Source organism: Pelobates fuscus, chromosome 2 (assembly GCF_036172605.1).
Source record: "Pelobates fuscus isolate aPelFus1 chromosome 2, aPelFus1.pri, whole genome shotgun sequence".
NCBI lineage: Eukaryota > Metazoa > Chordata > Amphibia > Anura > Pelobatidae > Pelobates > Pelobates fuscus.
The window spans coordinates 182,995,099-183,009,439 of NC_086318.1; the positions used below are offsets into that span (position 1 = coordinate 182,995,099).

The following is a 14,341-nucleotide window of genomic DNA, read 5'->3' on the forward strand; positions in this document are numbered from 1 at the left end:
ATTGAGGCATTGTATCCATTCACTACCAAGTGTTAAAAAACAGAATAGCATATATTTGAAACATGGAATACATACAGGAATATTTGGACACTGACACAAATTTTGTTATATAAGTTACAGTTAAATAATGAATAGGGGCTGTAATGTATTCACATCCAAATTGGAGGAAGGGTTTAGTAATAATAGCTTTATGTAGCCCCCCTTTTTTTTTTCAGGGGACCAAAGTTAATTTGACTTAAAAGCTGTTTCATAGACAGGTGTAGGCTATTCCTTCATTGTTTCTTCATCAATTAAGCAGGTAAAACGTCTGGAGTGGATTCCAGGTGTGGCATTCACATGTGGAAGTTGTTTCTGTGAACCCACAGCATGCTGTCAAATGAGCTTTCAAAGCAAGTAAATCAGTCACTCCTTAGACTACAAAAATCCATCAGAAAGATAGCAGGAACATTGGGAGTGGTCAAATCAATAGTTTGGTACATTCTGAGAAGAAATAATGCACTAGTGAGCTCTACAACACAAAAAGACCTGGATGTCCACAGAAAACAACAGTGGTGGTATGGTAAAGAAAAACTCCTTTACAACATCCTGCCAAATGAAGAACGCTCTCCTGGAGAGCATTATCTAAGTCTACCATATCATTATCTAAGTCTACCATGAAAAGAAGACTTTACAAATCAAAACACAGAGGGTTCACCACAACAAGGTGCAAACCATTCATAAGCCTCAAGAAGAGAAAAGGCCAGCCCAGTTCTGGAACTGCATTCTTTGGGCAGATGAAACTACGATTATCCTGTACCAGAATGATGGGAAGAAAAGAGCATGGAGACAGCTTGGTAAAACACAGTGGAGGCGGTATGATAGTCTGGACATGCATCTCTTCCAGTGACACTGGGTAACTAGTGTTTGTTAATGAAGTGACAGAAGGCAGATGGAATCTGAAGTGAATAGGGATATATTGTCTGCTCAGATTCAGCCAAATTCAGTGAAGTTGATTGGACGGCGCTTCACTTTATATATGGACAATGACCCAAAACATACTGCAAAAAGCAACCAATGAGATTTTAAGGCAAAGAAACAGAACATTCTGCAATAGCTGAGTCAATGACCTGATCTCAATACAATCGAGCATGCCTTTCACCTGCAAAAGATTAAACAGCAGAAAGACGTACAAACAAACAACTCAAGACACCTGCAGTAATAGCCTGCCAAAGCTCACAAAGGAGGAAACCCATCATTTGGTGATGTCCATGCAGACTTCAAGTAGCCATTGCCTGCAATGGATTCTCAACAAAGTATAACAAATTAACATTTTATTTATGATTGTGTTCATTTGTCCAAAACAATCCATCCTTCTGCACTGCTCACTTTTTGCTAGAATTAAGTTTGCATTACAAAAGGCTGCTGTAGATTTTACCAGTAGGGATAAAGAAAACATTTTGCAATTGCACTGTACACAAGCAGATAAACAGAGAAGATATCTGGCAGGTAATTTCTTACTTAGAAGGATACAAATTAGTGCTGAAGTAAAAATAAAGTACGGGATTAAATTCAAATTTCATTGCTTAGCAATACATGAGTATATCATTTGTTTCAGTGAAGGGCTAATTCAGATCAGCAAGATTTACCACGCTTACATTGATCTTCAGTCTGGAAAAAAAAATTAGATGTCTGTTGGATAGTGCATCCTTAAGTCCAACTTTGATGAGATGAATGACAGTCATAGTCAGTCCTTACTTTATTGTTGGTCCTTATTCTAAACATTCTGTAACTAGTGGTGTTTGCTTGGAAAATGGTTGAAATTAATAGTGTTTTGCACTTGCATGCTAAGATAAAAGCCAAAGTGTATACGAGAATGCAGCAGATACAGGAAAAAAAATTTTTTTTCAACATGCATTTTATTTTCATAGGTTTTGGTTACCCTTGAATCAAGTGATGCTTTTGAAGTAATGTTTGCCTTTGTTAATGAATCTGGAAGCCAACAAGCGATCCTGGTCCCAAGTCAAGAAGGAAAACGGGTTTTCTTTCCTATCAAACCAATTAAGCTGGGTGAGATTGCCATTAAAGTGAAAGCCATATCCTCAATTACTTCAGATGCATTATCTCAAAAACTACTTGTCAAGGTATCTATCAATGATTGGTCACTTGTGAGTTTTACCTGTACCTTTAATATTAGTGGTAATTGATAGCAGAGATTGATTCACATATCTGTAACATGTATAATGATTTTAAAGCTGTTTGTATAGGTATTTGTAAATGTATAGCTAGGTATTGTATCATAAATGTATCATAGCTAAATGTATCATAGGTATACATTAATGTTTTAATTTTCTTTTATCAGTAAAAGGTGTAGATGACTTAGTTAAATACACCATTTGTGCCCAAGGTCATATTTAACCTCCTTACTAACCTAAGGCCATTTTCCCAAATGCACCTTGCCACTGAGCCTATATATCCAGATATGCAAATAGTTTGGTGTATATGTAGAAGTGGTTGCTGTAAATAGTGCGCTTAAAAGTTATTAATATCAGATTAAAATTAACAAAGCTGCTACACAATCCAACGAGTTTCTCTTCCACCCACTATAAATTAACATGTACAAAAACAAACCAGCTAGATATGATTTAAACACTCAGACCTATACTAGCTATATAAATGGATCGCTACACATTGAAATAAAAGGTACACCCTTACCCTAAAATATTTAACTCAAACGATGAGTAGACACATATAAAAGGAAAACAAGAAAAAACAATATAGTGTAAATCTAATAAAAAATAGGTATCAAATGTATAGCACATGTGTGTCAACTCACATTGATAAGAGCCTCTAGGGGACAGGCTCAAATGATATAAGCAGTAGTGTTGTAGGTGACACTGCACCCTTTCTTTCCAAAGATGATATCCTCAAGAAATTAGATAAAAGTGAGAGACAACTTTCTGGTGTAGTATGGTCTATACATGTAAATAGACTTTAAATGCAAATATTTTGCTCACCTTATTCAGAGCCACTGAAACCTGGCTCTGAGTATATTGGCTTGTGTGCCTATTGAGGGGGCACCTTACCTTCTTTAGCAGCAGGTAGTGGATAAAGCCAAGTAGGACTTAGAAATATTTATTTACTTTCAAATAAAAAAAAAAAAAAAAAAGCATATACGTTAAAAAACATACATAAATGGTAAATGTAATTGTCTATAATAAGGCCTGTAGTCCGAGACGTGTTTCACTCGAAATTATGGGCTTTCTCAAGCGGCATATAATTTCCATCCGTTCTAGCTGCTTTTAAATTTCCCCGGTCTTGAATCCTATTCACCACCAATCTCCTAAGTGCAGCGCTGATAAAACACATTTACCCCTCATGTATGACTCAAATGGGAAACAGTCAACCAAAGCATAGGGGGGGGGGGGGAAGAGATATAGAAATATAATGGTGTAGTATATCCTACAATATTAAGTGGTAAAAAATATAAAATAGACAAACTCACAAAGATAGAGCCAAATGCAGGATCTGTCTCAAATCACAAACACTTTGGTGTGTTAAGGTGACACCTTTCTCTCTTCTTAATTTTCTTGTTGAGCTCAAAATAAACCACAGAGAAAACAATCCCTAGTTTAATAAATTAATAATCCAGTGATCTTATACATAGGATGAATATTGCTTACATTAGAAAGAGCCAATAGGAAAACCTGGCTCTAGGTGTCAAGGCTGATAACCCACTAAAGGGGGTTAACCCTTCTTTGCAGAAGGCAAATGGTAGTAAATCGCCAGCAGGACAAAAAATCCAATTGGATAAATGTATTTATACATAGAAATAGTATAAAAAAAACAAAAGGTGAATCAAATAATATAAAATAAATGTCCTCAAAGGCTTCTTAGATGCTCCAAGACATGCTTTGTCCTTTTCTCTAGCTTTTTCAATCGATTGAAAAAGCCAGAGGAAAGATGGTAAATTAATCAATTATATTCACTTCATCTGTAAGTGGTTTTAATGTTGTGGCTAATAAGTGTGTATATGTTGTTGAATACTTAAAGGACCACTATAAACATACTCGTTTTCCTGGCAGTATAGTGCCCTGAGGGTGCCCCCACCCCAAGGATCCCCCTCCCGCCAGGCTGGATGGAGAGGAAGGGGTTAAACACTTACCTTTCTCCAGCGCCGGGCTCCATCGGAGCTGGAGACTCTACTTCTCCTTCCCCATCATCGGCTGAATGTGCATGCGCGGCAAGAGCTGCGCGCATATTCAGCCAGTCTCATAGCAAACCATTGTCAATGCTTTCCTATGGACGCTGACGTCTTCTCACTGTGAAAATCACAGTGAGAAGCGAGGAAGCGCCTCTAGCGCCTGTCAAGGAGACAGCCACTAGAGGTTGGATTAACCCTAAAGTAAACATAGCAGTTTCTCTGAAACTGCTATGTTTACAGCAGAAAGGGTTAATCCTAGGTTGACCTGGCACCCAGACCACGTAATTAAGCTGAAGTGGTCTGGGTGCCTATAGTGGTCCTCTAAAAGCACATTTCAACGTTTATTGATGATTTTGACAACATTTTTGCAGTGAAGTCATAGTACATCTGCTTTTCTACAATCTGATAAACAAAGGAGTTTTTATCTTTACATGATACAAAGGACATTATCTTGTGATGCCATTTTCAGTTATACTTTGAAAAATTCATAACTGGCTCTGTTCATGTGGAAAGTTAGCGTGCACTGTGTTTACAACTAAATTTTATGGATATGCTGAGTATTATACTGAATTATATTGATTTATTCTGACAGGCTGAAGGAATAGAATATTCATATTCACAAACTATTCTTTTGGAATTGAACAGTAATAAACCACAAAACATTTCAAAGACATTGGACTTTACATTCCCTCTTGATGTAGTAAGTGGCAGTGAAAAGGCATTTATCAGTATTGTTGGTAAGGAAAACAGCATGCTCTATTTTACTTTACAACTAGATTACAAGTGTGTAACAGAAACATATGTTTATATAATGTATATAAATATATGTATTTTTAAAAATGTGTTTTAATAAAGGGATTAAAGGAGAGTTCATCAAAATCACAAAGAAATCCTAAAGTAGATATCTGGCAGATATATATTTAGCAGGTAACTCAGATGGTTTTATATCCCGGTACCACTGCCTGTAGCACTATAAACAAAGAAGCATGGCTGTCAGGTTTTATTGAACTGGCTCCTTACAGCTGGCATCAATGTCAGTGAATGTTGGTGCTGTGTTAATCCCTCACTGTTCTTGTAAATAAGTGTTATAAATCTTGGTGATAAATTCAATGAAGGATAGTTCATAGGGGCAGGTGTGGAAAAAAACCCACCCCACATATCTAAATCTGGATGTACTTTTTAAATAAATGTTTTATCCAGGTATTCATAGCCTGCTCTAACAGTATTTCTGAGGTCACCCATTGGCTGTAGGATGTCAGATCCTGGATCTCTAAAAGACAGGCCTGCATATTGTTATTCTTCCAGGGCTGTCATTGGGTCACTGCATCAAAGGGTGAAGTCAGACCTCTTTAAAGGGTTTGTTTCGCTAATATGTGTATCTGCAGGTTTATTGTGCTGAACAGAGCAGGTTTATTGTGCTGAATTGACCTTTCCTTCAGTTAGAAGTTGAGTACATAGGATTAAACAAGCAGAGTCAAATTCTGAAGGTAGGAGTCAAGTGCCACTCCATCTTTAAACTTCACCAGCAACCAGTGTGTGGTTTGGCCTCTTCTCAGGACTGGTTTTGTAGTAAAGATACACTTGTGTAATCATCTCAAAGGAAAAATATCGAATATATAATAATATAAGACAAATATATAGTTTCATAGGCTGAAAAAAAGACTTGTGTCCATCAAATTCAGATTTATTCACATCTGTTTATGCTGTTGATCTAAATGAAGGAAAAAAACACAGTTTGAAGTGCTTTCCAATTTTGCAACAAACTGAACTTTTGGTAATTTTTAGCAGAAGTATATGGCACTGGACTCTAAGCAATTTATATGATACAAAATGTAAGAATATTATACATTCATCTTTTACAAGTACAAACATTTAAAATGAAACAAAAAAGCCTTTACGTCATGTATCTATGTATATTTATTGACGTGTAAACCTGATCAAAAATGTATTTAATTTGGTAGTCATTCCTTGGATTAAAACTCTCTCTGAATATCTAGTACTTCTTAGCAAAGTCAAGTAATTTGTTTAATAAATATCTAGGTCTAAAATACTGCAATCTTGTAATATATATATATATATTTGTTTGTTTTTGCAGGTGATATCCTTGGTCCTTCAATAAATGGTATACAGTCACTTATTCAGTTGCCGTATGGATGTGGTGAACAGAATATGGTTAAATTTGCTCCTAACATTTTTGTTATGGAGTATCTAACTAATACCAAACAGCTAAATGACAAAGTTATTCCACAGCTGCTTTCATTTATGAAAGAAGGTATGCTAAATTGAACAAATTATGTCCACAGATTTAATAAAGAAAACATTTTTTGTTTTTCCAAATCGCATAGTATGTGTAATTCCAAAATACCAGTAGACAATCATCTGAAACAGGCCTATTTTGAAAGAGTTTTTTCCAGGAGTAGACAAACCTATAAGGCAGGGTTAAAGGGAAACTCCAGTGCCAGAAAAACGATCCGTTTTTCTGGCACTGGAGGGTCCCTCTCCCTCCCACCCCCCAATCCCCGGTTACTGAAGGGGTGAAAACCCCTTCAGTGACTTACCTGGGACAGCGGCGATGTCCCTCGCCGCTGTCTCCGCCTCCGCGACTCTCCTCCTGGTGATTACGTTGGCCGGTGGGCGAGACTAATCTCGCCCACCGGCCGAGGAGACCTAATGCGCATGCGCGGAAATGCCGCGCATGCGCATTACGTCTCCCCATAGGAAAGCATTGAAAAATCATTTCAATGCTTTCCTATGGGGTTTTGAGCGACGCTGGAGGTCCTCACACAGCGTGAGGACGTCCAGCGACGCTCTAGCACAGGTTTCCTGTGCTAGAACCCAGGAAGTGACCTCTAGTGGCTGTCTAGTAGACAGCCACTAGAGGTGGAGTTAACCCTGCAAGGTAATTATTGAAGTTTATGAAAAACTGCAATAATTACACTTGCAGGGTTAAGGGTAGTGGGAGTTGGCACCCAGACCACTCCAATGAGCAGAAGTGGTCTGGGTGCCTGGAGTGTCCCTTTAATGTCGTGTTACCAAATGGTTTAATGAGGGCTCAGCATTGCCCATACAAATATTTTGATGCATAATAAAGGTTAAATATTCTCATATGATATTCCAAGATGAGTGAGTAACTTTTGGGTAAAATGGTTTGACAAAAAAACAGAAGGACACCCATAGAGTCCATGAAACATGTACCGCAGTGGTGTACTAAGGGAGGGGTGAGGGGGGCGGTCCACCCAGGGTGCCACCAGTTAGGGGGGTGTCATGACCAGGGCCAGGCATGTGTGAGCTGTGTGGCCACAGGTTTCCATGGCAGTTGGGGCGCCGGGCAGCCAACACAGCTCACACAGGCAGAGACCAGCAATTCAGCCACTTCAAACCCAACCGCACGAAAGGAAAGTGGGGCGGGGCCAATCCGACGGTGGTGTAGCCAACCCAGCGGTGGGAGCGGAGCTTAACATAGCCTCCACCCGCTGCTGTTACTGCTGCACATGGAGGGCAAGGAGTCCCTGCTTCTACAACTAACAGACTCCAGGGAGGGACTTCAGAGAATCCACTCCTCCTCCAGCCCTTACTGTCTGTAAGTAAGTATGTGAGAGAGAGAGAGAGACATTGTGTGTGTGATTGTCTGCCTGTAACTCTCTGTGTGTGTGTTTGTGTGTGAGTCTGTATGTGTGTGTGTGTGTGTGTGTGTGTGTGTGACTGTCTGCATGTAACTGTGTGTGACTTCATGTCAGTGTGTGTGTGTGTGTGACTGTGTACCTCTAACTGTGTGTGTGTGCGCAACAGTCTGCCTGTAACTGTGTGTATGACTGCCTGCCCATGACTGTGTGTGACTGCCTGCAACTGTCTGTGTGTGTGTGTGATTGTCTGCCTGTGCTTGTGTGATGATGCTTGTAACTGTGTGTGTGTGTGTGTGTGTGTGACTGTCTGTCTCTGACTGTGTGTGTGTGACTGTCTGTCTGTAACTGTGTGATTGTATGCCTGTAACTGTGTGTGTGACTGTCTGCCTGCAACTGTGTGTGTAGGGGTGCAGAGATTTTGTAGAAGGTGACGAGGGTCTTGTATAAGGGGGGCTGAGCAGGGAATTTGTGGAAGGGGGGTGCAGGGGTTTTGTAGAAGAGGGCAGTACAGGGGTTTGTAGAAGGGGGACAAGACAAGGATTTTGTAGAAGGGCAGGGCAGGAAAAGGGTTTTTGGTAGAAGGGGTTTTACAACGTTTACAAATTTGTGCAATATATTATATAAAAAAAGAAAAAATTTAAAACATTTTACGGATGTTTTTTACATTTGAGAAGAGGGTGTGGGTGCCACACACAGGATCTGCCCCGGGTGCCAAATGCTCTAGGTACGCCCCTGATGTAATGATTATGGAATTTAGAGTATCCTGTTAAACTGATATTGCTAAAACAATAGGGGCAGCACACTGAATTTGTGCTTTCTGAGGTCAACACATGAATAAAATTTTATTTTGTAAAAAATATAAAACACTTTTTTTACAATATAGGTTGCTGTATTAAGTCACAGTTTTTGAAAACAAGATATCATTATACAAGGTTTCTGCTGTCATTTTTGTGTTTTATTCTGATTTACCGAATAATGTTTTAGTGCAAGGCACAGACCATTCTAGCATGCAAAGTGCAATCTGGTATTTATGGGGTGCTACATTCAAAGCTTCTTCAGATCCATATAACATTGTTCCTATCAGATTAGTAATATCCATTTGGAAAAAATTATGTATTCGCTGCTTTCCAAAAGACATACCAGGAGTGAAAGGCATGATGTTTAAATCAAATTTTTACACTGTACTATAAAACTGTTTTGTGGACAAGACTACTTTTAGGCCATTTGTTAACAAAAGGTAGATCATCAGCTAATTTTAAAACTGCAAATCCAATGACTATTTGACCCTTAAACAGTGGTGGAACTACTGCTGCTGCAGTCATTACGGCTGCACTGGGGCCTGCAGGTTTTGGAGACCCATGTACTAAGGTCAAACCCGATAGGCAGGCAGATATGATAAGGAGTTTGGTAGGGTGCTGCGCCCCTTTAGAAGCACGACAGGACCTTTTTCACTGGGAGGAAGTGGCTAGCATGGGAGAGGAGGATGGAGGAGGCACAGAGAGGGAGGAGGTAGAGCAATGCAGGTAGAGAGTCTGGATAGGCTCGCATTCCCATCCGCCTCAGCCAGCCCAGAAAGACACCCTTCCGGACATAGCTAAAAATATGAATATTGAGACTTATGTGTATATCTATCAGTGTGTGGGTATATTTGTGTTTCAGTGTGTATCTGTGTGTGTGTGTGTGTGTATCTGTGTGTTTGTGTGTTCGTGTGTATCTGTGTCACTGTGTGTGTGACTGCAAATGTGTACATGTGCATAGATCCTAGCATTCATATTCAAACATCAACACTACATACAAACAAATGCCTCCAACACAATATGAAATTAAACATCAATACTAAATGCAAACACACCCCTGCATTCAAACACGCTATGCACAACGATGCCACTGCTTTCAAAGGACAACAGTACATAAAAACACAACTGCATTCAGACTCCAACACTACACACAAATATACCCTTCTGTTCTTCTGTTCACACATACATACTAAAAAATAAAATAAAAAAACATGCTTATTCAAACATGCAAACACTGCCCACAAACAAATCCCTGCAAGGATGTGCAAATGAAAGATCCCCAGCTAGCAATGCATTGTTGGATCAGTGCCCTCTCTAAGTTAGTTTCACCACTGCCCTTAAGGATATAAGTATACTGTGAGCTGTAGTTTTTAAACATATGAGTATCTACATTTTGCCTCAAATACATTAAAATAGGACACCATGATCTTTTAGAAATGCTCAACTTATTGTTTTAACATCCACAGCCATTGTTTTTTGATTTTTTTAATTACACAATTTCATTCGTTCCTTGTCAAATTATTTTTGTTTACTGTAAGCATTAGAGTACTTTAGAAAATATACTTTAGCAAATGTTCACTTTCCATGCCTTTCCAAAAGAATGCAATCTAAATAATTTGTTTTTTGCTCCGCAGGGTACCAGATAGAACTTACTTTCCAAAGGAAAGACGGATCATTTAGCGCATTTGGAAACCAAGATCCTTCTGGAAGTACTTGGTACTTTGTGTTTCTGTTTTTAAATAATATTAGCCTTGAAATGGCAAGCATTGTTGTATTATTGAGTATATCTTTCTTCTTAAATGTCATCTAGATTAATTAGTTTAACCTAATATTGCCGATAGATTCATGCTATTTTTGTCCAGTCAAATTGCAATAGATGTAACCATGAATATATTTTGTAGATGTGACTGTTTTTTTTTTATTTTTATTTAACATAAAGTTAGCAATCTTTGACATGCATCACAAGCTTTAAACCCTACAGGAAATAGCTTAAAGGATCACTATAGAGTCAGGAACACAAATATGTATTCCTGACCCTATAGTGTTAAAACCACCATCTAGCCCCCTGGGTCCCTCATGCCTCCATAAATATAGCAAACTCTTACTGTATTCAAGCCTGAAGCTGTAGATCTGCATGCTGTTTGTCTCAGAAAAACAAGCTGTCTGCTGACATCATCAGAAGTGGTGGCCTGATCCAATCACATTGCTCCCCCTGATAGGATTGGCTGAGGCTGCCAAGGATGCAGATCAGGGGCAGACAGGGCCGGCGCGTCCATAAGGCGGCACAGGCGGCCGCCTTAGGGCGCACCGGCTCCGGGGGCGCAAGATTTCAGTGACCGGCAGGAGGGAAGCTCTCCCTCCTGCCGGCCACCATCTCCGCCCCCAGTGCGGCAGGGCTGCGATCAGGCGCTGCGAGGGAGCTCTAACCTCTCTGCTCTGCTCCCTCGCGCGCTGTCTAGTGATGCCGTGGGAGCCGGAATATGACGTCATATTCCGGCTCCCGCGGCATCAGCAGACAGCCCGCGAGGGAGCAGAGCAGAGAGGTTAGAGCTCCCTCGCAGCGCCTGATCGCAGCCCTGCTGCACGCCGCCCTGCAGCCCCACAGGACCCCAGGGAATGATCCACACCAGCTCTCCAGGTAGGGAGGCTGGGTGGATATTATTTATGTATTAAAATAATTTGTGAATGTATGTGATGTGTCTGTGTGTGAGAGTGTCTGTGTGTGAGAGTGTCTGTGTGTGTAAGTGTCTGTGTGAGTGTGTGTGTGAGTGAGTGTCTGTGTGTATGTGTCTGTGAGTGAGTATGTGTCTCTGTGTGTGTGTGAGTGTGTGTGAGTGTCTGTGTGTCTGTGAGTGAGTGAGTGTGTGTGTCTGTGTGTGTGAGTGTGTGTGAGTGAGTGTGTGTGTGTCTCTGTGTGAGTGAGTGTGTGAGTGAGTGTCTGTGTGTCTGAGTGTGTATGTGTCTCTGTGTGAGTGAGTGTCTGTGAGTGTGTGTGTGTGTGTGAGTGTGTGTGTGAGTGAGTGTCTGAGTGTGTGTGTGTGTGTGTGAGTGAGTGTATGTGAGTATGTGTCTGTGTGTGTGTGTGTGCGTGAGTGAGTGTATGTGTTACTGTGAGTGACTGTGTGTCTGTGAGTGACTGTGTGTGTGAGTGAGTGAGTGTCTGTGAGTGTGTATGTGTCTCTGTGTGAGTGAGTGAGTGTCTGTGTGTCTGAGTGTCTATGTGTCTGTGTGAGTGAGTGTCTGTGAGTGTGTGTCTGTGTGTGAGTGTCTGTGTGAGTGTCTGTGTGTGAGTGAGTGTCTGTGAGTATGTGTCTCTGTGTGTGTGTGTGCGTGAGTGAGTGTATGTGTTACTGTGAGTGACTGTGTGTGAGTGTATGTGTGTCTGTGAGTGTGTGCGTGAGTGTGTGCGTGAGTGTGTGCGTGAGTGAGTGTATGTGTGTCTGTGAGTGTGTGCGTGAGTGTATGTGTGTCTGAGTGACTGTGAGTGTGTGCATGAGTGAGTGTATGTGTGTCTGTGAGTGTGTGCGTGAGTGAGTGTATGTGTCTGTGAGTGACTGTGAGTGTGTGCGTGAGTGAGTGTATGTGTGTCTGTGAGTGATTGTATGAGTGTTGCATGTGAGTGTGTCAGTGTATGTGTGTGTCTGTCAGTGTGTGTTTGTGAGTGTCTGTCAAATCAGTGAGAGTATCTTTGTCATTGAGTCTGTGTGACTATCAGTGTGTCTGTCAATGAGTGTCAATCAGTGTGTGTGTGTCAGATCAGTGAGTCTCTGTGTTTGTCATTGAGTGTGTGTGACTGTCAGAAGAACACTAAGGGACAGGGAAGGGAGGGGACCAATAATGGACGGGGAGAGGGGCTGGTTAAGAGGCACATAGGTGAAGATGTTATTTTTGAATGGGGGGGGGGGGGCGGAAAAATACATCTTCGCCTATGTACCCAAAAATCCTTGCACCGGCCCTGGGGGCAGAGCCAGCATGATTCAAACAAAGCCCTGGCCAATCAGCATCTCCTCATAGATATGAATTGAATCAATGCATCTCTATGAGGAAAGTTCAGTGTATGCATGCAGAGGGAGGAGACACTGAATGTTTGGATGCATTTTAGGCAGCCATGACCCAGGAAGGATCTCTAACAGCTATCTGAGAAGTGGCCAGTGAAGTTATCACTAGGCTGTAATGTAGACACTGCATTTTCTCTGAAAAGACAGTGTTTACAATAAAAAGCCTGAAGGTAATGATTCCACTCACCAGAACAAATTCAATAAGCTGTAGTTGTTCTGGTGACTATAGTGTCCCTATAAGAAAAAGTGAGACTACTGAGCTAATTAAAATTTTTACATTATTAATTAAAATAATAATAATAATAATAATAATCTGTATTCTCTGTACACACACATCTTTCAACATAAGAACTCATAATATTTTTACCCCAAGAGTATAAAATACACAGTTATCTTTGGTACCTCCTGTAGAACAAGCCTGTACCTCACGCCTACTCCTCCTACTTTTGGTGCTAGATTTACAAATAAATAAATGGATTGTCCATCTAATATTCGAAGAGTCAATCATATAACATACACATTCTTTCCTTTAATTTTACCTTTACCCTCAAATCTTCATTTTAGACTTTAGAATGTGCATTAAATAAAAACAAAACTACAAAACAGTTAGAATGTGCATTGAATAAAAACAAAACTACAAAACAGGTAACACAAACATAATAACTATTAAATTGTAATGTAATTTATTTTGATTCTAAAATACATAATCATGTTTATTCACATATCATTCAAATTCTCCCTATGTCTGTTGTGCCAAGGTATGTACTTATATTTTTAAGGAAATAACTTAACATTGGTATTTACTGAGGTTTTTTTATATATCTTTATTTTTTTCCCTTACCATATCATCTACACTTGTATAATAAATACATAGTTTTATATTCTCAAAATACTAAGTACCTCTTTAATATATGTAGTTATTATAACATTGGATTCAATCTTATCACTATAAGGAAGAAAAGCAGATAAACGTAGCAATGTTAGAGTATTTAAAGACCATTAATGCCCTGACAACCATTAAAAACACCTGAAGGTTGATTATTTTTATGCCCATGGAAACTCAAGAAAGAGGAAACAAAAACAGTTTAACGCATGACACACTGCACTGTACCCATTTAAACCTTACTGCCTTTAAAAAAAACTCCATCAAATCAATATGTTGTCTAATGGGACAGAATAAAGCAGTTGGGTTTAAGCTAAGCCCTTTCAGTACTGCAGCTGTGACTGTGAATGAAAAAATATAACTATAGGATGGATATAGCAGTTAAACAAAATGTTTACAACACATTTAAACTGATTGGAGACATCAGAAACTCTAAATAATTTTAAAGGAGCCCAATATGAAAAAAATCAGTAATCTGCAATGATTCCCTAGTAGGACCGGAACAGTGGTTTTCCCTTAAGCACTTAGTGGGGCTCTTACCAAAGTAGGTGAAAGCAAATACACTAATTCCCACCCTGCAATGTCTATAACATATAGGAATATGTATCATTCAGCTCTTTTTTCTAGATTTCAGATATACTGTTCTTATTTATTCACATCTCCTCTTGCTTTGTTCACTTACTCGTTCTTCCACTTCCTTACCGTCATCTCATTAATTACCATATTATTCATGTTGTATTACAGAACATAATATTGGAATCTAACAAAAAAAAAAAGCATTTCAATGTAAATGTTAGTCA

At 39.6% G+C, this 14,341-nt stretch overlaps 1 protein-coding gene across 1 annotated transcript in view; it reads left to right on the forward strand.

Moving 5' to 3' along the window:
- Window positions 1-14,341, forward strand: part of CD109 (CD109 molecule) — a 188,010-nt gene that overhangs the window by 129,637 nt on the left and 44,032 nt on the right. Inside the window, exons 21-24 of the mRNA XM_063442994.1 lie at window positions 1,908-2,120; window positions 4,773-4,917; window positions 6,276-6,452; window positions 10,235-10,316. Coding sequence (XP_063299064.1) covers window positions 1,908-2,120; window positions 4,773-4,917; window positions 6,276-6,452; window positions 10,235-10,316 — 617 coding nt within the window. The remainder of the gene's footprint in view (window positions 1-1,907; window positions 2,121-4,772; window positions 4,918-6,275; window positions 6,453-10,234; window positions 10,317-14,341) is intronic.